Here is a 22,765-nt window from a genome sequence, read left to right on the forward strand (position 1 = left end):
ACGGTAGCCTGTACCGATGCTGCATCAATCACTCGGACACTAACAGGCCCTCCAAAAGCATCATTTATTTACATACCAGGCCACTTAAAGCAGCACATCACAGAATACGACTTTGTTCTCTTAATTTCAGCCGTCAAAATAGTCAACGATCTGACCCATAACCTCTGTCCACGTGTGTAAATTGCATTATATTACTTTCATGTGCTTTTCTGACACATGGTGTCAAAGCATGTGTGCGTGTCCCGTCAACAGCTCCTGTCTTTATCCCCAGTTTCCCCTCCAGCCAAACCACAGCCTATAATTACTGATTCTATTTGAGAGGAGGACGCCTCACAGCGGCATTTCAGTCGGCAGCACCTCCAACCGAAACATCTGCAATCTGCCTGTCACGGAAGCTGCGACGTGGGTTATTTCAGTTCAGCCGGGTCCAGACTGTTTACGCCACCATCTCTGACCTCTGTTCAGGCTGACACATGGCTGACAGACAAAGCTGCGAGGCCTCTGTGCTGCCTGTAGAGATGACTCTCTTGGATTTAGATCCAGGATATGTGGCAGGAAGTTGATGCCGTATGTCAGCCCATGTGGTAGTGGAACTAGGTTTAAGTGTTGCTGCTTGGAAATGAGAGAAATAGTGTTGGGGGAATAGAATTTAGACCTAAAAATGCAGTCTGTTGTGTTATTGCGTTTAGTTCCATCATATCCACTTATAACCAACATATTTCTTGTATCTTTTCAAATAGAAAAGAGGTAAATAGGTGGACAGAAATAAATGAAATGCAGCTTGGCTTTTTTATTTAAAAAAAAAAAAAAAAAAAAAAACTTTCCCTGCATGTTCTCAGAGGCAACTGACATCACACTAATACGAAAATAGATTACAAACTGGCCTAAACCTCCAAATAGAGCTCCTCAAACTCTCGTGGGTGTACAGCGTAGTGATGGTGGATAGTGTGTCAGCCCACGCATTTTTCAGTTCTTCCCTTCATGACTAAGAGTTACATTATTCCATTGCCTACAGTAATGGCATGGTGGAAGGCAGCAGCATGTGTTGCTGGAGGCGTTCGCTCTGTAATTTGGGAGTACCATCTGCGACTGTCAGCTGAAACTGCCACTTACTGGACCCAACACAATCAACGAGTCAACATTTGGCAGCAATTGGAGCTTCCACTGTCCCCTCCATGGACCACGCACACCAGAAAGCAACAAAATTGGGAGAAAAGTCTCATTGAATCAAGACTCGGGGGGGAATAATCTTCGTGGCAGATGTTATCATCCTACACACACACACACACACACATACCCCCTCGGATTTGGTTGCAGCTTGAGCTCCCCCATGGCGCGTCAGTCCTACGTTTTTCCAAACAATGAACACTAGGGGGCGGCAAACTCGCTTTTCAAGCGAACAATAACAAAGTTAAAGTTTGTCAACTAGTTCAACTACCAATGGTAATCTTCAAACACATGGCCGTAGCATAGAGTCAATAATTTAGTACGATACATATCAAATGTTATAAATCGGAATTAAACCATTTACAGAAAGATGCCCCGACTCAAACAGCTAGAGATTAACTTAAAAGCAAAAAACAATATATTAAGAGAATCACATTCAAAGTTGTCACACATGAACTGTTTATTCACACACATGCTGAGTTAAAAGTAAAGAGTGATCAGGTTGACATTTTCTCTTCATAAGGCACATCAACATGCCTTAGAAACAAAAGTGCTTTGGCAGCTGCTAAAATTAATGCATGTCCCTGCTGCCATCCAAGCACCATTACAAATATTACAAATACTCGACTTAAGGTGATTAACGGCATTAACAGGTGTGCTGCATTCCAAATACTGAGTGACGCAGGTCATTCGTGCCTAGACTGAACCACTAAAAGAAGCAGGACAGTGTTTCTGAAAAGTAGAATACACACGTTTTTTCCTTTTAAAAATACTTTTACGTTTCTTATACAGAACAGTGAAAGCAGCAAGTAGACAAGTTTATAAAAATACTGCATGTGTCCCAGATTAACAAAACCCGTTTGCGAAGGAACCAAAGCCGTTTATACTGATGTGTATCAAACTCTGGGCAACCACTTTAGTGATCCTGCATTTTTGGACACTGTCTGGGCTCTGCAGCCGTCGTCTTTGTCATAACAATGCACAGAAACGCGACTCCTCTGCATCATCTGACTCTGGAGCGCTTTACCACAATAGTCCCGGCAACCATATCATACACAGTCCTGTTGTGCTGGAAGAAGAGAAGCGTGATGAAGGCTGGGAAAAAGAAGGCAATTGAAAAGTTCTTGTTCAAAGCCCGAATGGCCGATCTGTAGGAAGAGACAGAGATCAGTCGGACTGAAAGAGGAGAGGCAGGACAGAACCAAAATACACAAGCAATTGAATATCAACAACTCACGCAGACAGGGACACATTAGTTGCTGGCACCACAAGTATCCTGTCAGGCTGAACCAGAACGGACGAGTCGCAGGTAATGACTCGGAGTCCGACAAGAAACTTCCCCGGAGTGGCGCCTCCCGCCCCCCAGATGCACACAATCTGGAAGAAGGAAGAGTTGCCACCGAACTGCATGGGAGCATTTCAGTATTTTCATTTGTCATCAACTGACCTCATAAAAACACACTAATATCCGGTACACAAGCGCAACCAGCATCATTTTCTGCAGCTCTTCCATCGACGTGTCCTCGTCGATTTCCTCCACGATAAAATGCATGGCAAACTTGGACACATCCCTAAAAAATCAACAGTTTTTCTGTCACATCTCTAAAAAAAACCCAAAAAAAAACCCCACTTTCCTCAATATATTTTTGGGTTTTACAACCAAGATCTTATTCTGATAATTCTTCCTGTGTGTGGCCTTGAATCCCTTTATCCTCATCAGTAACCTTTTACTCAAGCTCTGCAAAGAAATACAAGAAATAAAAACTTACTTTATTCCACTCAGGTGCATTATGCTGATGATGATGGTCGCCTTGATGAAGAACAATATGAAGAAATCAACCATCTCAGCCAAGAGTCTTTGGAGAGGTGAAGGAATGTTGTACTCCCGACCTGGAAGACGGAGAAGACTTGAGCTCAAATATATCATTATTATATGGGATTTTTGGTTATGTTTTGTTGTGGTCTGTAAGGTTAGTATGGGCCAAATACAAGTGTTGCAATCTATTTTGTCCAGTTAGCTCATTTTGTAAACCCGGATCGATATTAGGGATGTATGAATAATGAGATCATTCAAACTAGTTCTGATCCGAGAAAGAAAAAAAAAAACCATTAAGTTTGAGATGATGTATATGGTTTAGAAATGTTTGCCAGACGTTCGGACTAGCCGCGGTTACCTTGTCTGAGTGCATTTCCATTCTCCGGAGGTAACTGCTGCGGCTGAGCGGTGACAGGAGCCCCGCCGGCTGCACCCACCGCCCGGGCGCTTTGTGAGCTAACACCGGCTGGGTGTGACGACAACGCAAGGCCAAACGGGCCGTTGTGCCAGTTCTGTGAGTTGATGTCAAGAGGCACCGTCACACCGGTCGGTGACTGCAAAACGAATGGACAAGGCAGGGCTGCTGCCGCCGACAGCCAGCTCTGCCAGTTCACATATCCGGTGTAGTACTGCCACATCCACGCCTGCAGCTGCTCACAGTATTCTGTCGTAGTGAGTCCTCTTCTACCATTTTTATTCTGTCCAAGGTTATTTCTGTTTTTTGTTCTAGCGGTAACCGTCTTGATAAGCGAATCGACCTTGTTATCAGTCGGTTTATTCTTTTTGTCGTCGACTTCCATGTTTGTGTTTTCTGTGTCAGCCATGTTTGATGATGGCGTTGTCTCACGTACGACGCTGGCACAGATCATTTCACCTGGACGTCGAAATTTAAAAAGAAAATGCGATGGGCAACAAACCTCAGTTGTTCGTGCGTAATTCTTAGCATTTGTTCATTTCAAGGGTCAGTTTGTGTTTTTAAAAGTCGAAATTTTGCGCAACTGTCGTTTGTCGCGTTTATCAAAGGTGTCCACACCCGCTCTTACGTCACAGTGGTACCGTCCAAACGGTGCGTGTAGTTTTAACAGTCGACCGCTTGGGGGCGCCAGCTCCGTTTGATGGGAGCTGCATAGGATAGATATGCAATTACTTTAAAAGAATAAAAGCATGAATAAAAATGTTTGATGTAAAATCATTGGGGTACTAACGAATGCTTTACAACGTTTTAAGATATTACACCTATCTATTGGTTTTATTCCTTTCAACAAGACAGCAAAAAAAAGTGAATTGAAGGACTCTATTTTGATTCCTGGCCCTATATTTTAGTTAAAGTTTTAAAAGATTCAGCTGCTTTCCTTGCAGCACCATATGGAGCATTCCACTAAAACCTAGGAATCTTTCAATTTGGGCTTCAACCTACTGCCCCAAAGACTTAATTAAAACCCATTATGTGCACTCACTTGCCCCCACCTCCCCTGTATATCAGAGACAAGAGGCTTGCCATAAATGAGGTCAGCATTGTGACCCCCAGCAGGGATTTCACCCCCCCATGTTCATTGTCCTTGTTGGAACAAGAAGCCTTTATTCACATTTTAGGTTCAAATCCTCAAGAATGGCTGCATTATGTAATCACAATAAATCTGAGACTGTCAAACCACATGACATGTTCTGATTAAAGGAGTAAGCAGGTTTAGGGATTGTAATCGAAGAACACCCGACTTTGAAAAGATCAGCTTCCCCACAAGATAACAAAGTCTGGGATTAACTGGTGGAACAGACCAGGGGTGGTAGAACTCCTTATGTTAAAGCCCCACAAGATTAGCACAAGTACAAATGTCTCATTTTTCACAATTCAGATTTTATTGACGAGACAGAAGACTGAAAAGATCAAACTCTCTCATATGTCCTCAGTGCCACAACATCATCTGCGATGCATTTCTGTTGGCATAAAGAATAAAAATTAGCCACAACGTGAAGGTGCAAAGATGACGGATTGAGGCTCAAAGTCTTACAGCGGTGAGTTTTCCATCTTGAATCTCTCGTTCGATTGTAGTTTCCTTTCCGTCCCACTTCTGATATTGTACAAGTTTGCCGTTCTCAAAGGTGACGACGGTCTGAGGGAGAGATTTGACTGTCAAACATCAGAGGCAAACTGTGCATCCTTGTTTCATTAGGAGAAGGAGATGACCCACCTTGGTGTTCCGGCCATCCGCAGTAGTCTCCTCGAACTCTTCGGTCAGCTTGAACTTGATCTCTGTAGTTTTGAAAGTGCTCTCAGACTTCATGGATATGAAGCCATCATCGCCCATGCTGAACACCAGGTTGGGCTTCACCATGTTGCCCATTTGCCTGGTTGCAAAGTTCACACCTAGAACGTAAAAGCGACGATCAATTAATCCAATTCCACACCGACAACGAGCACGAATAAACTTACCGATTGTCTTCATGTAGTCATCAAAGTTATCGCTGGAAACCAGAGTCCAGTTGCCCACAAACTGCTCAACCATGGTGATGATGAGAAGGGTGATGATCAGACTCAAACACGAAGGTTTTCAGTTCCGATGGCTGAAATTCGGCGATGGACACTGAGAAGTCGGACAAGTTTGCGCATTTAAACCCTTGTTAAGCACGTGCCAGAGCCAGAAGCACCAATCAAGAGCAGGTGCAGCCGTTGCCATGCAAACAGGCAAGGGGGCGTGTCTTATCAATCAGACTCGCGAGCTTGGTAGCATAGACTTTAATATCGTGTGGGTGTCAACGTGGACTTTGGAATAATTTATGCAAAGTGTATGTTTCTGACTCAAACAGAAACCCAATTAACTGCTGACCAATTTACTGATTTGTCCCACGACAGCATCCTCATGCGTTTGCGGTCATTGTAATGCTGGTTATGGTCGGTAGGTGGCGCCTTTGAAAAGCAAATTGGACCCAGGCAATCTTTGTGTAAATTTAAATTCTTAAGAAGTTTATTTGACTTCGAGGACAAGTAAAGAGCAGGGAAAGCTAAAAATCTACAGGTTTTCTTGTTTATTGTCCACCTATATTTTGTCTTTACCTGGTCAGGTTCAATACAGACATGCAGTTTACATTGGCCTTTGTTCAATTAAGTATAGATATCTACATACACATACATAATTAAAACAATAGACTGACTTTCTAGCAAAAGGCACATTGATTTTTGTTTTTTATAGTTATTCTGTTTATCTTTTTCAAACATTAGTGACGTTTTGAGCTTTATGGCTATGACTCGAGAGGCTAAATATGGGCAAAATTACTCCCAACACATTTCTGATTTAGAGCGTATCTCCCTCTAGTGGATGTGCAAGTAGATTACACTAGATTGTTTGAATTCTTGGTTTTCTCCCTAATTTTCAGATAAACTTTTGCTTTACACCCCCGAGTTATGTCTGAAATTTGGATGCCTACAAACAAACTGCATTTTCTACATAAGTTGACGCAAACTTGTAAGGTTAGGAATGTTTTTATCATGACACGGTATTTTGTAACCATTCGTTAATATAATGATAATGATATAGCTACAATGTTTTTAATTGTTTTGACACAGTGCAAAGACAAGGGAAAGTAAAGAGGTTTGAATAATCTATCGGGATAAATTAGACACTTTACAATTTCTTGATGATTTCAGAAGTAGTTCATAGTAGATGATTATCATTCAGGAGGGATAGAGGGAGGACAAATATGTCTCCAAATCACTCCAAAACGACAGGCCTGGTAAGTCTGACGCTGATCCTGGCTCGGAGTTGAAACAAAAACAGATGATTTATTATCCGTTTACTCTGGCAGCCTATATTTATTGATTGTAATATTTGATTTCATGGTGTAAATGTAATATTTCCTTCTGAGCGTTGACAGAGAAAAGAAGGACAGACATATTCAGTATCTTGGAGCACTGTTTACCCACAAATAAGCCGATTACGCCTTGTTCTGTCACCCGGGGGGGGGGGGGGGCTTTCTGCACACGCAAGTGCCATCCAGCAGGCGCAGAGCCCGTCGACTGAACGTGAACCCTCGCTGGCAGCCGCAGAGAAGTCCGTTCCTCCTGGTTTTCATCAACACTTCAGCCCCCATTGATGAGAGAACAGTGGCGGTGGACAAAAGCTGTATATACTGTACAAACACAGCCCTGAGCGGCAGCACACTGACTCATTCTTCGGTGTGTGTGAGAACGGAGGGGGACCCCTTTCAACTCCTTTGTGTTGGTGTCTGTCAACAGTGTAGTTGGAGGCAGAGCCCATTGTGGCGGCCAGTGTTTCGTATTGACACAGGGCCTCGCTCAGCTTGTTCCCAGGGTCCAACCTGAGGACTCATGAATAATGGAGAGAGAATCCTCGGGGCCAAAAGAGTTTACAAATCTGACTTGCCTCATTATTAAGCAGAACTAGCTTTGCATGGCGGCAGGTAAAACAGAGGTCATGGCCGTCGGCATCGACGGTGAACTTTAGATGCACGTCTGTGCATCCAGTGAGAGCGTCTGGTGCTTTTGACAGCGTATTTAAACCCCACGTTGTCAGGAATTTGTCACTTTTAAGCGAGTCTCCATTTAGTCCTTTTCTGCTTAATCAGTAACTCTCTGAAATAATAATTACATTTTTTACCTCTTGTTGCTGCTGTTATCTTGACTGGTAACATGCATGATGATTGAGGATTTTCTCGATTAAATTGAACATCTTTTTTTTTGATGATCTTGCACCATCTTGACCTTGTGACCTCGGGCCCTTGTATAAAGTTTTCAATGACACACATTAAAACAACCCCCCCCACCCCACAGCAGAAATAACTCTTTTTTTTCTTTTCACATTAAAAAAATCAGTTTGAACCTTTGTAACAAACAGTGACTGGTGTGTTCCATTGCTGGGGCTGTGACGTGAATCACTCTGAATCAGGTATTCTCTATGATGGGCCATGCCAGGTCCTGTTCCCAGCAGTTCAGGACATCAGCTGCAGAGAGGCTGACATGACCCGAGCTCTGAGCACTCTCATGGGCCCTTTTCTGTGGCTGTTGATGAGGGGGAACCACAGGCTAGGGTGGACTTCAATTGCTCTGCTTAGCCAGTGTGTGTGTGTGTGTGTGTGTAGTGTGTGTGTGTGTGTGTGTGTGTGTGTGTGTGTGTGTGTGTGTGTTCGGCAGAGGTGAGAGAGGTTGCTTTCGCCTGTGTGCTTTGAGCTTTTTCATGCTTCCTTGCTTTGATCTTCCCTCTCATCCGTTCATCCCACACGCTCCCGGCGCCTCGGGCTTCTGGTTTACAGCGCACCAACCACAGGCTTGGGGGGCGGGGGGTGTGTGGGGGGAGGGGGCGGCGTAGGTGCCTCTCACACAGACACTGCTTGTTCTGTCCATCCAGGGATGGGAGTGTTGCCCGTCGGGGCACAGTCAGAGTGCAAAGTGCAGTGGGTGGGAGGGAGGGGGGGGGGTTCACCGGGAGCTAAAGTGCTACATACTGTACAGTTCTATGCTGCTCTTTTATGTTCTCTTAGATCACCCCCACCTCACTCACCCCCACCCCCAACAGTGGGCTTGTATTCATGCATGAAAAACAACTGCAACAGTGCTGGAGGGTGGCCCCCTGACCCCTCACAACATGGGAAAGTGCATCCGTCGGCTGCAAGTTATATAAAGCCTCCGTCATGAGAAACTTCTGATCAATCATTGGGCCCGATGCCGCCCGTATCCCTCACGTGGCCGTCTGTCTGTGTCACAGATCGTTTTTGTAGAACGCACGTAGGCACACACTCGGGTCCGCAGAACCCCACCTGCTGAGCCCAGACGGGGGCACAAAGGCGGCGGTGCGGAGCAGCACCCCTGATTGAGGATTAATTGGAGGGAGGGGGGCTGAGCATTTACCTTTGTTTAGACATGTGGTAAGTGTTAGGCTGTGACAATTAACTTGGCCATCTCAGCAGATGACTGCTCTTAATATTTCATGAGTGGCGGGGGGTGGGGGGGGGGGGGGCTGCAGCTCCTGGGACTCTTGTTTCAATATTCTTGTAAGTTCTGCTCGGACGCGTGGGACGCATTTGCCGTACTTCAAAACGTGTCACACGGCCCTTTAGTGTCACCTTATTTTGAGGTCTAAATACTTGTGTGTGAGCAGAGGACGATGCGTAGGGATGAAGGGTGGAATTCTGGTGCAAAACTGGTGCGTGTTTGTGTGAGTAGGGGAGAGAGAAAGAGGAAGAAAGAGCAAACAGGCTGCGCTAACAGGCTTTCTGCAGATCAGTGGCAGTTTGACTGCAATGGAGAGTAATGGGGCTGGCAGGGCGGAATCAATTACTGGCCACAACAGATTTTCCCACAGGTCGGAGCTTGGGAAAGCAGTACTTTACTGCAGCACAGACAGCTGGCACAGAGTCTCCACTGGGAAAGGAGCTGGTCCCAAAAAAAACAAACTTCTGATACGCCATAAATTTACCTTTTTTTTCCTCGTCTCTTTTTTATTTCTATGTCAGGTGCTGTCTGACCAAAAACAGGTTTGAAATGATTTAAAACACAATAAATCTCAACAGTGACCCATTGCACACACGCAGAGAATATTAATATTTAACTTTTACACAAGGTCTGCACGACATAAATCGGGAGATACGTTTAATTAAAACCTCAGCATCAGCCTCCACACAGACACAGACTCTATTGACATGCAAACAATGTTTTTTCCTGTGTTAACACAATGTGTGGCCTTAAAAGCAGCCTCCAGTCTCTGTGGACATCATGTGCTGTCTCCTGTTGCGCTTATTTGGGAACCGGTCTTGTGATCTGCCTTCCCCCCATTGTGGACTTGGACAAGTTAACTGATAATGCGCAGTGTGCTGGTAAACCCGACGGAACAATGCAATTGTTAGGGGTTCATTACGGAGTGCCCGCCATTATGCAGAAACTGATGTTTCATGACTCACGTATTCTCAAACCAGCCGATGAGATATCGGAGTTCAAAGTATTGTCTGAGTCTCACCTTGGCGTGTTTCATGGCCTGTAATTGACGCTAAGCTCTGTAATTGCCAGCTGGGGCGAATTGGTGGGACCAGCGTCAGTGACTGGCTGTTCTCTGACAAAAGAGGGGGTGAAAAAAAAAAAGATTTTTTAAATAAACAAAAAAATTCAACTAAACAAAGAAACGAGGAAGTTAACACATCCTCCCTGGCTTTACCTATCTAAAAACACGAGAATGGACACCAACAAAGGCAGGAAAGTAAAGAAAGAGAAGGCGGGTATTTTATGGTCAAACACTGGGAATGGGTCTCAGGCCTGGTCTGGTCCCTGCCCAATATAGCGCCTGGGTGCGCGAACCAGGGGGGGAACAGGCAGGAAGCTGGGAACCATAGGATAACATTGTTGTATGGCGGTAGTCTGGGAGACATTTCCCTCAGTCGGACAAGTTATTTATGACCAGTATGGGTGGCATTTTCTCTGTCTTACACAAGATTAAATACCTCATAAGGATGCAGCAAAGTGGCTTTATTTCTACATGAAAAAGATTCACTCTCTCTCTTTCTCTCTCTCTCTCTCTCTCACACACACACACACACACCAACACTCAGCACACAAATGCAAACGTCTGTCCGGCAGTTGTTGAGTGACAGCTACGAGATGTCAGCAGGGTCTGCACACAGGATGCAGGCGAACGCCGTTGCTGTCCCAAACGGTCGGCGTGGTAAATCAATCCTGAAGGGCGGGTATGGACGGAGGCTGGTGAAGGTGCGTGGGTGGGAAGGAGCTGGATGGTGGGGCCGCTGGGGGGAACGGGAAGGGGGGGGACTAAGCAACGAGACTGAGCCAGCCTCTGTCAGACACACTCAGCCACTCAGCCAGTCAGAGAGAGACCGTCGACGGGTGGGAGAACACTCGCCGGGAAGTGCTCACACGGAGATTGAGTTACCACGGAATTAGATCAGGGCTGTGGGAAACGGCACCTCCTAAACACACTCGCACACTCTCTCTCTCTCACACACACACACACAAACACACGCAGACGCACCAGCCGCACACTTGCACACAATGAGTCGCCAAGGGAGACCTGAGGGGAGATGGAGGAAGGCAGCTGGGCACACGCCAGTTCCAAACAAATGTCTGCCTATACCCCTTAGCTTCCTGGCACGGGCTGGTGAGTGGCGTCTTCAAACCAGCGCTGGGTTAGGCCACACAGTCAACAGGCAGACTGGCATGGTTTTTTCAGAAGGTGGGGGGTCACATAATGTAGGGGTCACCCAGAGGAACACAGCGATCACAGATAAATGAGCTTCTATCAAACGCTTGTGAATTTTCACAGGGAATCACCGAGAAAAGTCAAGGCTTGGGGAGATTTTTGGGGGGGGGTCGTGATTACATTTAATGATCCTGGCGATGTCAGAGCTAATGTGAAGGACCTTGACGTTCAGGTGTGAGGAGGGTGGTCTGTGTCTGCTCATGACAGAGGCCCCATGAAGAGCTGTCCTGTTGGGCAGGTAGCGCCGTGGAACAATATTTCCAAAATGACATCATAAACACCCCCCCAACTGGATCCTGAGAGGGTCAGAGAAAGGCCAGGTGCGGTTTAGAGGATACGGGTCGACCAAACTCCCCGGAACATGATCGCTCCGAGGAGATGGCGCTCATGTGAGGCAGCGCGCAGGTCGTGATCTTTTCCAGAGCTGTTAATGCTTCTGGTATTAACCGAGCGGGAGCATGGAAGTGCAGAAATGTGTGATATTTTTAAAAGCATGCATCCTCTCAGGGAACGCGCTGGCCGAGGAGCCCGAGGACGGGGGGGGGGGGGGAGAATGGGTGTGTCGGGGACGGCGCGGGAGCTCGTCGCAACAACGAGATTGAGTGAAGCCTGCAGGTTGTGTCTGTCACCACCGGGACCTCGCTGACATTCTGGGAACAGCGTGTCGGCCTGCAGTTGCTCCTTGGTATCAAGACCTCCTCCACACTTGTCCTGCTCCCAGCACACCGCAGTAACAACTGACCTGACGCACGGAGCGCAGGAACAGCTGCTTCTCTACAAGGTAAAGGATTCTCAGGGGGAGCACGCGTGTGTGCGTGGAGGGAGGGGGGGGGGGGGCACTTCCCCTGATACACTCAATAGACTTTAGTGGTGTTATTGGGGAAAGCCAGATTTTAGAGTACTGGTTTAAGAATTTTTGATGGGTGGGTGGAAGGATTTTGGTAAAGTTTAGGAGGATATCTTGGGAAAAAAATGAAACAAAAAAAATGAAAAAGATACCTGTACTTAATACAAATACCAAAAATTACACAATCTTCTGTGTTTGGTGGTAAGAATCACTGAAAAGTGAAATTTAAGAAGTCAATTTCCTCATAGAACACCAACTTTTGCTGGATTTCAAACCATATTATTGAACAATTCTAATGTGAAATTTTGTATTTGTGTACAAAACATGTCCAAAAATGAAAGTTAACACTATTAGAACAATGGAAAATGATAATTAGTGCAATAATAAGAGCTGCTCTACTTTCCAATTAGAATGACGGAAGAAGTGTTCAATTTCATATCTTAAATCTTAATGGTGTAACATAAATTAAAGTTAAAAATTTTTGAGATTGAGCTATATTTGCACTCCCAAAACAGGCATTTGTTACGCAGCTGAACTGAGACAGTGAAGATTCCGGTGTTTTATATAGTTTGCCTTCTGACCCAAGTGCGTTTAGAGGTCAGACTGTTCACACCTTCTACAGACCACCCTGCTGCCTGTCCACAATCAGGTGCTTACAGGGTCAATGAGATGGTTGTATGTGAACATATTTAATACAGAGCATTTATATGCGCTGAGGGGGTAAAAGTGTCCCTGGGAAGGTCTCTGTAGCAGTCACTGAAGTGTTTGCAGCAGAGAAAAGTGTGTGTGTGTGTGTGTGTGTGGGGGGGGAGGGGGGGGGGGGGGGGTTCCTGGATCTTCACTGGTGTTGAGGAACCACACAGCTGATAGCAGACAATAAGCACCACACTCTGCTAATAGGTCATGTGCCAAAACAGCAAAGAACCGGCCCCCCACTTGCAGAGGCGCCTGTTGCCTAGAGGAGGGGGGGGTCTCGGCCTAATGGTTGGTTAGCTGATTATAAATTGTAAATAAGTTATATCAGCAATAAAGTGTTCTTATGATCTGCTAGTTGTTTTATTATTTTCCTAAGAATTTGTCATTTCGCAGTCTACTTTGTACAAACCACGCCCACTGTGTCCAACTGGCCACGCCCCCGAGGGCCGCAGCAGGGTAGGCAGGTCCGCCGTTTAAACTGTGGCACAAAGCCTCTGCTGTCAGTGCCCTGGATGTGTATGACCGAGACGGACTAACTAGTGATCTGTGCAGGCCCGGGAGCGACATGAAGCGCAGCCACAATTACAGCTCCTCGGACAGCGAGCTGGACGATAATGTTGACGTGGAGAAGGACAGCGGCGACGAGAACAGGTGCGTTCATCGTGTCACGCCACTGATGCACGCTTTCCCGGACGCCCCGCAGCTGAAAGTGCCACCGAATCGCTTTCTTTGCTCTGATCTGTTGCTGTTTTGCTCTGCAGTCCGCTTGATTCCCACGGCTCGATGTCACCTTCCACAACCACCCAGGTTCAAGCCAGAAAGCGGCGCAGAGGCGTAAGTCAACTAATGGCGACCCACGCTCTGTTGCTTGTTGTTGTCGTCACTGCTTTAAGTTCACATTTATTTTAAAATCCATTTTTAGATCATCGAGAAACGGAGGCGTGACCGAATCAATAACAGCCTGTCAGAGTTGAGGAGATTGGTGCCAAGTGCCTTTGAAAAGCAGGTAAAGCTGCTGCTACTTCTCTCTTCGGGCTATTTGGAATTTTGCTGTACGAAGCTTGATTGGTTTGCCTGATTTCTTCCCAGGGATCAGCTAAATTAGAAAAAGCTGAAATTTTGCAAATGACTGTGGACCATTTGAAGATGCTTCATGCCACCTGTGGCAAAGGTAACAGATCCCTGCTTTTGGCTTTTTTTAGCCCATCTGTTTGGAAGAATTGTGTAAAACCTGACTGTAACCAACCTCTTGACTCTTCCGCCTTTCCCAGGATACTTTGAGGCTCATGCGCTGGCTAAGGATTACCGGAGCCTGGGCTTCAGAGAGTGCCTGGCAGAGACGGCTCGCTACCTGAGCATGGTAGAAGGTCGGGAGAGCGCCGACCCCCTCCGCATGCGCCTGGTGTCCCACCTCAGCAGCTACGCCTCTCAGAGGGAGGTACACACTGGACTGGAACACTTAGCCTGGGGGGCCACTTACGGGTCGGCGTCTGTTCATCTTCCTCACCCCCTCCTCCTGCAGCGCCCCCAGGGCAGAACACCTGCAGCCAGGGGCAACAGCAGCCCACCCTCTTCCTCCTCTTCCTCCTCGGCATCTTCCTCCCCCTCCTCCGATTCAACTGGAACATCCAGGCTCGCCGTCATGCCCCCCGCGGAGTCCCTGGTGGTGCCCGTGGCCACATCCAAACTGACGGCACCGCTGCTTTCATCCCTGTCCTCCTTGTCGGCCTTCCCCCTCTCCTTTGGCGCTCTTCCTCTGGTCTCGCCGTCGGCCGCCGGCACGATGAGCCCCTCCTCTGCCCTGTCAAAACCCTTCAGACCCTGGGGTACAGAGATCGGCGCCTTCTGAGACTGAAAAGCGGACTGCGTGCAACAGCTGAGCTGTGCCTGTCACCAGAGACTCTGCCTGGTTTGCTTTCCTAGCAAGAAGAAGAGCAAAGCAGTGATTTATTTAGAGTAAAGAACAAGTTGGGAGAGATCGCTCATGGTTTCAGCGTCCTCTCAGTAAGACACAACTTTATATCAAGCCTTTCTGAATGATTTTATGATATGTGGTGGGTTTTTCTTGTTTTTTTTTTTTTTTTTAAATAGCAACTGATAATTAACTGTGTAAGCGTTCTGATTGACAGGAATTGACTGTATGCACACGTGGGAGGAGGTACTTTCCAGACACCTTAACCTCATTTGTCGAGCGCTGTCAGTGTTTAACACATTGTAGAATAAGTTCACTGGAGCTTTGTCTCTCTTGGTATCTGAACATGTGGAAAAGAAGATGCATACAAGTATGGGAAGACTTGTGATTCAGAAAATTCAACTCTTGTATCTATTTGCAATATTTTTGTACCAATAAATCGAGCAAAAATACAAGACCTGATCTAAACTGACGCTCCCCAAACACTTAAGACACAAACATCTTCCCATAGCCGACACACGCAGATTAGTGTTTGTTGCTCTGCTGCAGCTAATCCTGAGTTAATAACGTTGTTAATCAAAGGGCTCTTTTTTTTCAAACTGCGTGCAAGGCAAGTAACTGAATGCGAGAACATTGTTGCCCATTTGAATACACAGGAAATCATTAAGGGCTACAGGAAATCCTTGACAATGTTGCCCTGACCTCACCAGCCCGGGTCAGTCTGAAACGGAGACAATAGTGTGAACAGGATGGGAACATTGGAGGAAACGCTTTAAAGGGGGCAGCGAGCCACAGATGGCTTCATCGGTAAATCGGCGTTTGGCTGCTCGGTGTTGGTTCTGTAGAGAATTTGTCGGTGACGCCGTTTCTATCCCTCCATCCACGCGGCACCTCAGATTTCCTTCCTGTGATCCGCTTCCTTGGGGCTGGAGCCTGCTATCAATCATAAATATTATCTTTATTTGATCCTGAAAATCATCTCACGTCTTTGAAGCCGAATATAAAGTTTCTGTATTTAATTGTTGAAGAATCATACCTGCTCATATTATTAATTTTAAAAGAATTAAAAGCATAATTAATTCTGAGCAAACATTTTATTTTTATGATCTCATTACTTGTGTTCTGAAGGGAAATTTTGACTCAATTTGGGATAAAAGGAGTGTTTTGTTGAATTTTGATTCTGGCTTGAGATGATCTATTACTGCCACCTAGTGGAGGAATAACGCCACTACTTATTCAACAGTTTGCATCTTTGAAGAATTCTATAGAGGATGTTTATACACGTTTAGGTTGACTCCTGTCAAAATTTATGTAATAATACTAAACATCATCAAAATATAACAGGGCTTTAAAGCCCATTTTAAAAATGGGCTGAAAAGGGTGAAGAATGTGATTCTCAATTCCCCATAAATGTGTAGATAACTGGTTCTTTATTTGGCAGTTTACGTGTTCCCTCGTCTTTTGAGCACAGAAAAGTATCGGATGGTGCATGCCATGTCCGCAGAACCTGGGAACCTTTATTCAGCAAAGCTTCCACAGAAATATATGAAGGGAAACACAAGCAGAGAAGGATGCAAGCGGATATAAGTGGGACTGTAGATTTAAAAGAGGCTGTGCTGAATCTAAAGCATCCTCAATCCATTCTCATTCTAATCTGCTAAAGAGAGCACAGGCCGGTGGTGCCTGGTGGTAGATTCACATTCACATACACACCCATAATGCTCACGCTAATAATACCGATGTGGAGACAACAGCACATTCCACAGTCCAAAAAAAAAATGCTTCGTGCCATTATGGCATCATAACATTCAATATATCACTCCCCAAATACTTTACAAATAATGTCAATAACATTGATTTGGTTTCTGATGGATTCACTATAACAATAAAATCTGAGTAAATGGGAATCTGCAGGCGTCACAACGGTTGCTCTCATAGGGTGAAGCCGTTCTTGGTAACCTATGGAGGTACACGCAGGTACCGGTTGCGTTCATCAGTACACAATCTGTGGCTTTAGCGTATCGTTACGTTCCAAGCGTGTGCGCTAAGGGGTGCGTGAGAAAGATGAGATTTCTTGAGAAGTTCGTAGCCTACCTACACCGACCGCCGTTCTTTACAAAGACACAGAAACATTGTCAGCATGACATCATTCTGCAGCCAACTCACGACACTTTCACGAGAAAATGGTGGCACGTTATTTCGAGAGAACTGAAATGTCACTCCATTACAAACAAACCGTTTGAAAGTGCAGCACAATACATGCAGATGTATGTACTTCACCTACCAAGAGAGAGAGAGAGAGAGAGAGAGAGAGAGAGAGAGAGAGAGAGAGAAAGAGAGATACTAAGAAAAAAGGTATTTACAAAATAAAAGCCTGATTCTCACACTATCCCTAAAATCGACGCTTTCTTCCTCAACATGAGTTTTAATGATGCTTGTTTCCATTGATAATACTGGTAATAGTGAGTACTGGTGGTACTGGTGGTGCACTGTGTTGTGATGTGGTGGTGGGGTCCGGATGCTTTTATTTCTGAGGGGGTAGAGGATGTGAGAAAAGGGCTGGGTGGAGGGACCCTGGTGGACCGAGCCACTCAGGACCAGCGTGGCGTTCATGCTGTCAGTTCTTCCCGCAGCTCCTTGTTCTTGCGCACCAAAGCTGCGTGTCTTTCCTGGAATGTAACAATAACAGAGCCACCGCGGTCAGGATGCGGAAGAAGGAGTACAGAAGGTCTGGGAACTGAGTTCTGGGGGCTTTCTCACCTTTTCCTGCAGGCGCTCAAGCATGGCTGCCAGATGGGCGTCGCGGTTCTCCTTGATCTGGTCCATCTTCATCTGGAGTTTCTCCTCGGCCATCTTGCTGAAGTTACTGTTCTCCTCCATGGCCTTTAGCAACACATCCCTCTCGTGCTCCCGCTTTTCTGCCAAAGCCCTCATCACCTGGGCCTCCTGGTACTGAAAGCAAGCAACATCTTTATTTAACTTGTTTTTGGACGAACCAAAGCTAACTGGAGCGATATTACCCACTCTTCTTCGATCCTCAGCTGCCTCCAGTTTCTTCTCAATGTCCTCCAGGGAGATGTCCCTTTTGGGGGGTGAGGGGAAGTTATGGACGGCGTCAGACACCGGAGATGGCGGCTTGAGAATCACCTCAAACGCCTGACCAGACGTGCGCTTCTTTATAGCCTTGACCTCCATGTCTGCAAATCAGACCGACTATTAGAACCGCAGGTCAACAAATGCCAAGCTGAACATTTTATTTCACCCCTGAATGTATTTACAAACTGAGTGACGGCAAAGAAAATCAATGTGATACCTTCAAACTCATGGACGAATTTGTTGCGTGCCTCCGGGTAGAAGCAGGAGCAGATCAGGGAGAGGACAGACAACTCCTTCATCTTCTCTTTATATGCTGGAACACAAATGCACCGTGACATCCTGGTGAGCCTCCCAACATCGCTGGTCACAAATAATCACCAGCTCACTTCAAACAAATCAAGGTCACGCACTCACGGGACAGAAAAGGTGAGACGAGGTAAATGACCGAAGACACTTCTGATCAAATGAAAACCTGATATGTCCTGAATGAATGAAGAGGTGTTCTGTGGGTGACGATGTCTTTATGGGTGCTAAAGGCTGCCAAGGCCAGTGTGTGAAGTGTCCCCATGCTGCAGGGCTGGCCTTCCCCCTAGTGTTCTGTTAAAGCCAGCGAATATGGCTAAAGCACTATAAATATCTGATATACTGTACGCATGCAGATGCCTTGACTACCGTCATGCTACATGTCATGGCCGACAACAATAACTGCTCATTAGCACAGATGACTAGGCTAATAATATATTTACATGATCTAATATCACTGCTGGTTGCACCTACAAATAGCCCTAACATTCAATTTTATGGTCTAGTTAGTTTAAAATAATATAAAAAGCAAGTAAAGAATGAATGCAAATGAAATGTGGGGGAGAAGCGACAGACGTGAATCAAAAGAGACATCGAATTTTTTTTAAAAAGCCCTAAAAACACGGGATTCTTTAGTTCTTTAAATAATCCCATCGGACGGATTTGAGTGTGCAGCAGCATCAATACATCAGGCCGCTGGAGTCCTCTCATGCTTCGCTAAACGGTCGGTAGCTCAGCATCTAGGGTGGGGTCCGTCTGCATTATGCTGCATGTTGGGGGCCGCGGAGGCAGGAACCGCAGGTGCGGCGGCGTAAATATAGCTGCCTGCTGCCTTTGGGAGCCATTTATACGGATAAATAACAAACAAAACGTCTAAGCGGCGTTAACCTTGACGCAAAACAAGGGCATCTGGGCCGTTTAGATCATTAAAAGAGGAGGAGGTTGGGTTTGCAGACCAGAACTCTCGCCGTCTGAATTGAAAAGACAACAGACCGGCGGTCCAAAGGACGATATTAAGCTGAGAAGGCGGATATCACTTGCATTCATTTTGATTTTTGAAATAACATTACTGACTGGAACCATTAGAGAGGCACGAGCACGGCAACACCGCGCCGACATGATGCATCGTGTCCACGAGCAATAATCCATCCATCCATCCATCCATCCATCCATCATCCATCCATCCATCCATCCATTCAGCCCACTTACCGGTAGCTGTTTTGGCCATGGCTGATGTGTTTCTCCACAGAGGATGCTGTAGCACTGCTTAGGTGAAGAGTGATGCGGCTTAAGGCACTGAGTCAGCGAACACACCGGCTGGCACGATCGGACGGCAGACGGGAGGTGCGCACGCACAGGAGCGCGCAGCCAGACCCCGCTCTCTCTCTTTGTCTCGCTGTCACTCTCTCCATCTTCTCCTATCGCAGAGGCCGGTTTAGCGTGGAAACCCCAGATTCTCTCTGCAGAATGCAGCTGAGTGAAACCAGCGTTATCCAAACATACCTGGCAATTCGAAATGAGACGACTCTTATATTTCATTGTCCGTCAGAACCTTTAATAAAATCATCAGGAAACACAAGACTTTATGCAGCATTTGCTCCTATTCTGACATGCAGCCATGTCTGGAGTGTCGATGTTGCCCGATCACTTCCAGAACTCTAATCATAATAAATAAACAAGCACACTTATTTTAAAAGACAGCATACGTTTCTTCGTAACTTGACTCACGCCAACATGTTTTTAGAGTTTTTCCACCATCTTCAACAACATTCATCAAACTGGGAACATGTCAGAGAGGTTGCCGTGGCAGCAGAGTGGGCCTAAAGTTACCAGAACACAAGTCAAGCCTTACAGAAGTAACTGAGGATGCTGTAGCCACACATATCATATAGTGTAATCTGAATAACATTATAAATATTTTATTGAATATATTTGTTCACTGGCAGTGATGGCGGCGTGACCTGGTGTCATTCATTATTCAAGTGCTATTAAAACTGTTGCTGGGGATCTGGAAAACATTGCATATATGAACCGTTTCTCTTAATTGCAGCCCTCTAGTTTCTTCTTGATGTAGGAGCCGACCAGAATCTGAGGACGTTGCTGGTAATCTTGGAGGACATCGTGCGAGGTGTTCACCTGATCCCCCTTCAGGCGATTCAGCAAAGTCACACAAACCACAGCCGCTGCAGAAAACACAACATGGAACGAGGGTTAAAGGAGAGACGTTACAGTCGGTCGTGTGCGGCTGCTCTCACAACGCCGTACCTTTTAGGCCACTCATTTTGCACATGGCGGCAAAAACCGACGACTCCATCTCGATGTTACAGACACCGGCGTCTCTTGCTTTTCTCAGGTAATCCATCTTATCTTTCTCAGTGTAGGAGCAAAAGGCGCCGTCCAAACGGCCCTGCCCTGCACCATTGGGGAGACGGGAGGGGAATATTAAAGCACACATTACAGTTGCTATGGAAAAAAGGAACACAAGCATGCATCTGTACCTTCATAGAAGTCCATTGTGCACATGGTGTTGCCAATGACGGTCTCGAAGCGGTTCAGCTCCTGGCTGCACTGCAGCAGCTCCTCGGCCAGGCTTTGGTCCAGATCAGTGTTGCGCACTACCGTCTTTCCCAGAATCACCTGTTCGAATTTGGGGAGAAAGGTAGGATCCACGGACTGTTTGGTGATAACCAGGGTGCCCGGCTCGAGCCCTGATACAAAAGAAATGCTCATTCATAACCTGATCATTACAAATGCTACACAGAAGTCAAAGAGCCAATAAGCAAAAGGCCCATTGTCACGTGTTTGAATACAGCATCCTTTAGCTGAACATGGAATTAAATTTCCAATAATACTGCAACTGTCTGCATGTGATACAACGTCTGCCTCGGGAGCTTGAGCGCCATCTAGAGATTCCAAGAGGTTTATCTGTGATAAGCATAATATTAAAGCGGGGTTATCTGAGCAAAGAAATGCTCCAAGTATCCGTAGTCCTAAAAACATCCTCAACAAATAATTATTACACATTATAAAACAGAAAGGTGAATTCAGGTGATCTGATTGGTCCTCGGCTGTAGCACACTGCGCATACACCACGGCCTGAAGTGATGTATCGCTTGAGTAGAACACAGTGAAGCCGGTCAATGTTTATTTACTTACCGATCCCACCAGATGTCCCAATACGTATAATGGTAACATCTTTGCAATGTGCATGATGGAGGAGCTTTATCAGCTCATGTAGCATTATGGCGATAGACGGGATGCCCATCCCATGCTGCAAAACAAAACACCATCTTTACACATGGAATCTGGGCAGATGAGTACGCAGACGACATAAGTGTGCAGTATAGAACTGGGCTACATACGCTGACAGATAGTACAGGGCCGATTTTATACATAGCATAGCGGTCAGTCCCAGCACAGATATTAGGATACTCTGATTTGGGGTCGTTCATATTGAGCTCAGTCGCAATGTACTCGATGAAAGCCTTCATCCTCCAGGGGCTGCCGCCGACACACACAAACTGGAAAAGAAGAAAGGAAAGATTTTGGTTTTTTTGGTTGTTTAAATATTGGAACAGTGCTTTTTTTGGTGTGTTTTTCTGCAGTGAAAGCCACGAGAGCGTTACCTTGACGTCACCAAACATGGCCGGCAGGTCGTGGGTTGAGGTCCCCAAGCTGAGGTGGTAGAGGATGTCATTTTTCAGCGCTTCCAGATGGGGGTTGTTCACACACACTGGGCTGAGCGATGGAGGTTGAGAGAAGATTAAAGAGAAATCTAAACACTCCAAATAACACGAGACAGCACATTCGTCGGTGGGAGGAAAGGGTGTGTACGTGACTTAATGTTGTGTCATTTCTCTGCGAGTCTCCCCCTTCCTGGAACTGGAGAGTTTACGGCTAAAGGGTGCGGACTTTGTTATACATATTTCCAGTTCAAGTCAATAATTTATAAAAGAGCAAAACCTGTCGGTTTTTTTTTACATGCTGGCGTCACCTCTTTAAATTCTCCGAATTAAGAGAATATTACTTCATGTGTAATTAAGCAACCTAATGCTGACTTTGTATAGGGAACTTTTTACGCTGCGTAATTTGAAAACCTATCTTCCAGCGTTTATTTCACCGGCGACGTCCATTAGATGATTATAGATTCGGTTTATTGATTAGGGTCACAGTAGATCCAAGCGTTAATTCGTGTTGTTTGGAGCGCGTCTCACCTGCTGCATGTCTCGGTTCCATTTCCGTCCATCTTCCTGTGAAAAAGCGTCCCAACATTAACCAAAAGGAAACCAACAGTTCACACACGAAGCGTCGCAAACGGGCTCGGAACGAAAAGCCAACGACCGGCAACATTCACGCCAATTTTAAGCTGAAACCATCTCAAAGCTGTCGGGTTTTTACCTAGATGATGCTGCGTTCCGCCGCGCTTGGCTCCTCTCCTGACCTTTTCTGCGTATCTGACATCGAAGCCCTGACACCAGAATCCGGCCCAGGTGACGTCACAGTGAACGCGGCGCCGGTGACGTCGATGACGTAGCATCGTCGCGCTGGGGCTGCAGGACACCCGGTCAGTTGAAACTTCCTCAAATAATGATGTGAAATTTACTCCTGACTCTAACGGTTTCTACTGACACAGGGGACATAGTAGTTGTTTCTTTAAAATACGTTTTTCAAAAGTATAAACGATATTGAATAAAGCCAGGAGATGATGTGCA

The 22,765-nt window shown here is 46.0% G+C and overlaps 5 protein-coding genes across 7 annotated transcripts; 1 reads left to right on the forward strand and 4 right to left on the reverse strand.

Annotated features, from left to right (window-relative positions):
- Positions 1–1,602: 1,602 nt before the first annotated feature.
- LOC130532784 (protein FAM8A1-like) lies at positions 1,603–3,909 on the reverse strand. The gene is made up of 5 exons (XM_057045628.1): positions 3,342–3,909; positions 2,937–3,057; positions 2,615–2,738; positions 2,405–2,544; positions 1,603–2,315 (listed from the first exon to the last, which is right to left on the reverse strand). Exons 1-5 carry the CDS (start codon positions 3,850–3,852, stop codon positions 2,171–2,173), a joined length of 1,041 nt encoding a protein of 346 aa, XP_056901608.1. The 5' UTR covers positions 3,853–3,909; the 3' UTR covers positions 1,603–2,170.
- Positions 3,910–4,818: 909 nt separating this feature from the next.
- Positions 4,819–5,585, reverse strand: fabp4b (fatty acid binding protein 4b). Of its 2 annotated transcripts, XM_057045630.1 has the most exons (4): positions 5,415–5,579; positions 5,173–5,348; positions 4,993–5,094; positions 4,819–4,918 (listed from the first exon to the last, which is right to left on the reverse strand). In XM_057045630.1, exons 1-4 carry the CDS (start codon positions 5,485–5,487, stop codon positions 4,868–4,870), a joined length of 402 nt encoding a protein of 133 aa, XP_056901610.1. In that variant the 5' UTR covers positions 5,488–5,579; the 3' UTR covers positions 4,819–4,867. The 2 variants fall into 2 exon arrangements, with proteins under 2 accessions (XP_056901610.1, XP_056901609.1); XM_057045629.1 differs by having other exon boundaries at positions 5,173–5,585.
- Positions 5,586–11,297: 5,712 nt separating this feature from the next.
- LOC130532581 (hairy/enhancer-of-split related with YRPW motif protein 1-like) lies at positions 11,298–15,109 on the forward strand. 2 transcript variants are annotated; one of them, XM_057045299.1, is made up of 6 exons: positions 11,298–11,980; positions 13,295–13,393; positions 13,504–13,576; positions 13,665–13,748; positions 13,832–13,913; positions 14,014–15,109. In XM_057045299.1, exons 2-6 carry the CDS (start codon positions 13,308–13,310, stop codon positions 14,589–14,591), a joined length of 903 nt encoding a protein of 300 aa, XP_056901279.1. In that variant the 5' UTR covers positions 11,298–11,980; positions 13,295–13,307; the 3' UTR covers positions 14,592–15,109. The 2 variants fall into 2 exon arrangements, with proteins under 2 accessions (XP_056901279.1, XP_056901278.1); XM_057045298.1 differs by lacking the exon at positions 11,298–11,980 and having other exon boundaries at positions 13,185–13,393.
- A 1,042-nt stretch (positions 15,110–16,151) lies between these two features.
- stmn2a (stathmin 2a) lies at positions 16,152–19,422 on the reverse strand. The gene is made up of 5 exons (XM_057045300.1): positions 19,263–19,422; positions 17,968–18,063; positions 17,679–17,851; positions 17,415–17,606; positions 16,152–17,323 (listed from the first exon to the last, which is right to left on the reverse strand). The coding sequence occupies exons 1-5, from the start codon at positions 19,279–19,281 to the stop codon at positions 17,264–17,266; spliced, it is 540 nt and encodes a 179-aa protein (XP_056901280.1). The 5' UTR covers positions 19,282–19,422; the 3' UTR covers positions 16,152–17,263.
- A 159-nt stretch (positions 19,423–19,581) lies between these two features.
- On the reverse strand, positions 19,582–22,570 carry upp1 (uridine phosphorylase 1). Its single transcript, XM_057045297.1, has 8 exons — positions 22,452–22,570; positions 22,268–22,303; positions 21,680–21,791; positions 21,416–21,574; positions 21,210–21,324; positions 20,552–20,761; positions 20,319–20,465; positions 19,582–20,236 (listed from the first exon to the last, which is right to left on the reverse strand). Exons 2-8 carry the CDS (start codon positions 22,297–22,299, stop codon positions 20,094–20,096), a joined length of 918 nt encoding a protein of 305 aa, XP_056901277.1. The 5' UTR covers positions 22,300–22,303; positions 22,452–22,570; the 3' UTR covers positions 19,582–20,093.
- Between the last annotated feature and the right edge of the window lie 195 nt (positions 22,571–22,765).

The sequence above is a fragment of the Takifugu flavidus genome, chromosome 10 (assembly GCF_003711565.1).
Source record: "Takifugu flavidus isolate HTHZ2018 chromosome 10, ASM371156v2, whole genome shotgun sequence".
NCBI lineage: Eukaryota > Metazoa > Chordata > Actinopteri > Tetraodontiformes > Tetraodontidae > Takifugu > Takifugu flavidus.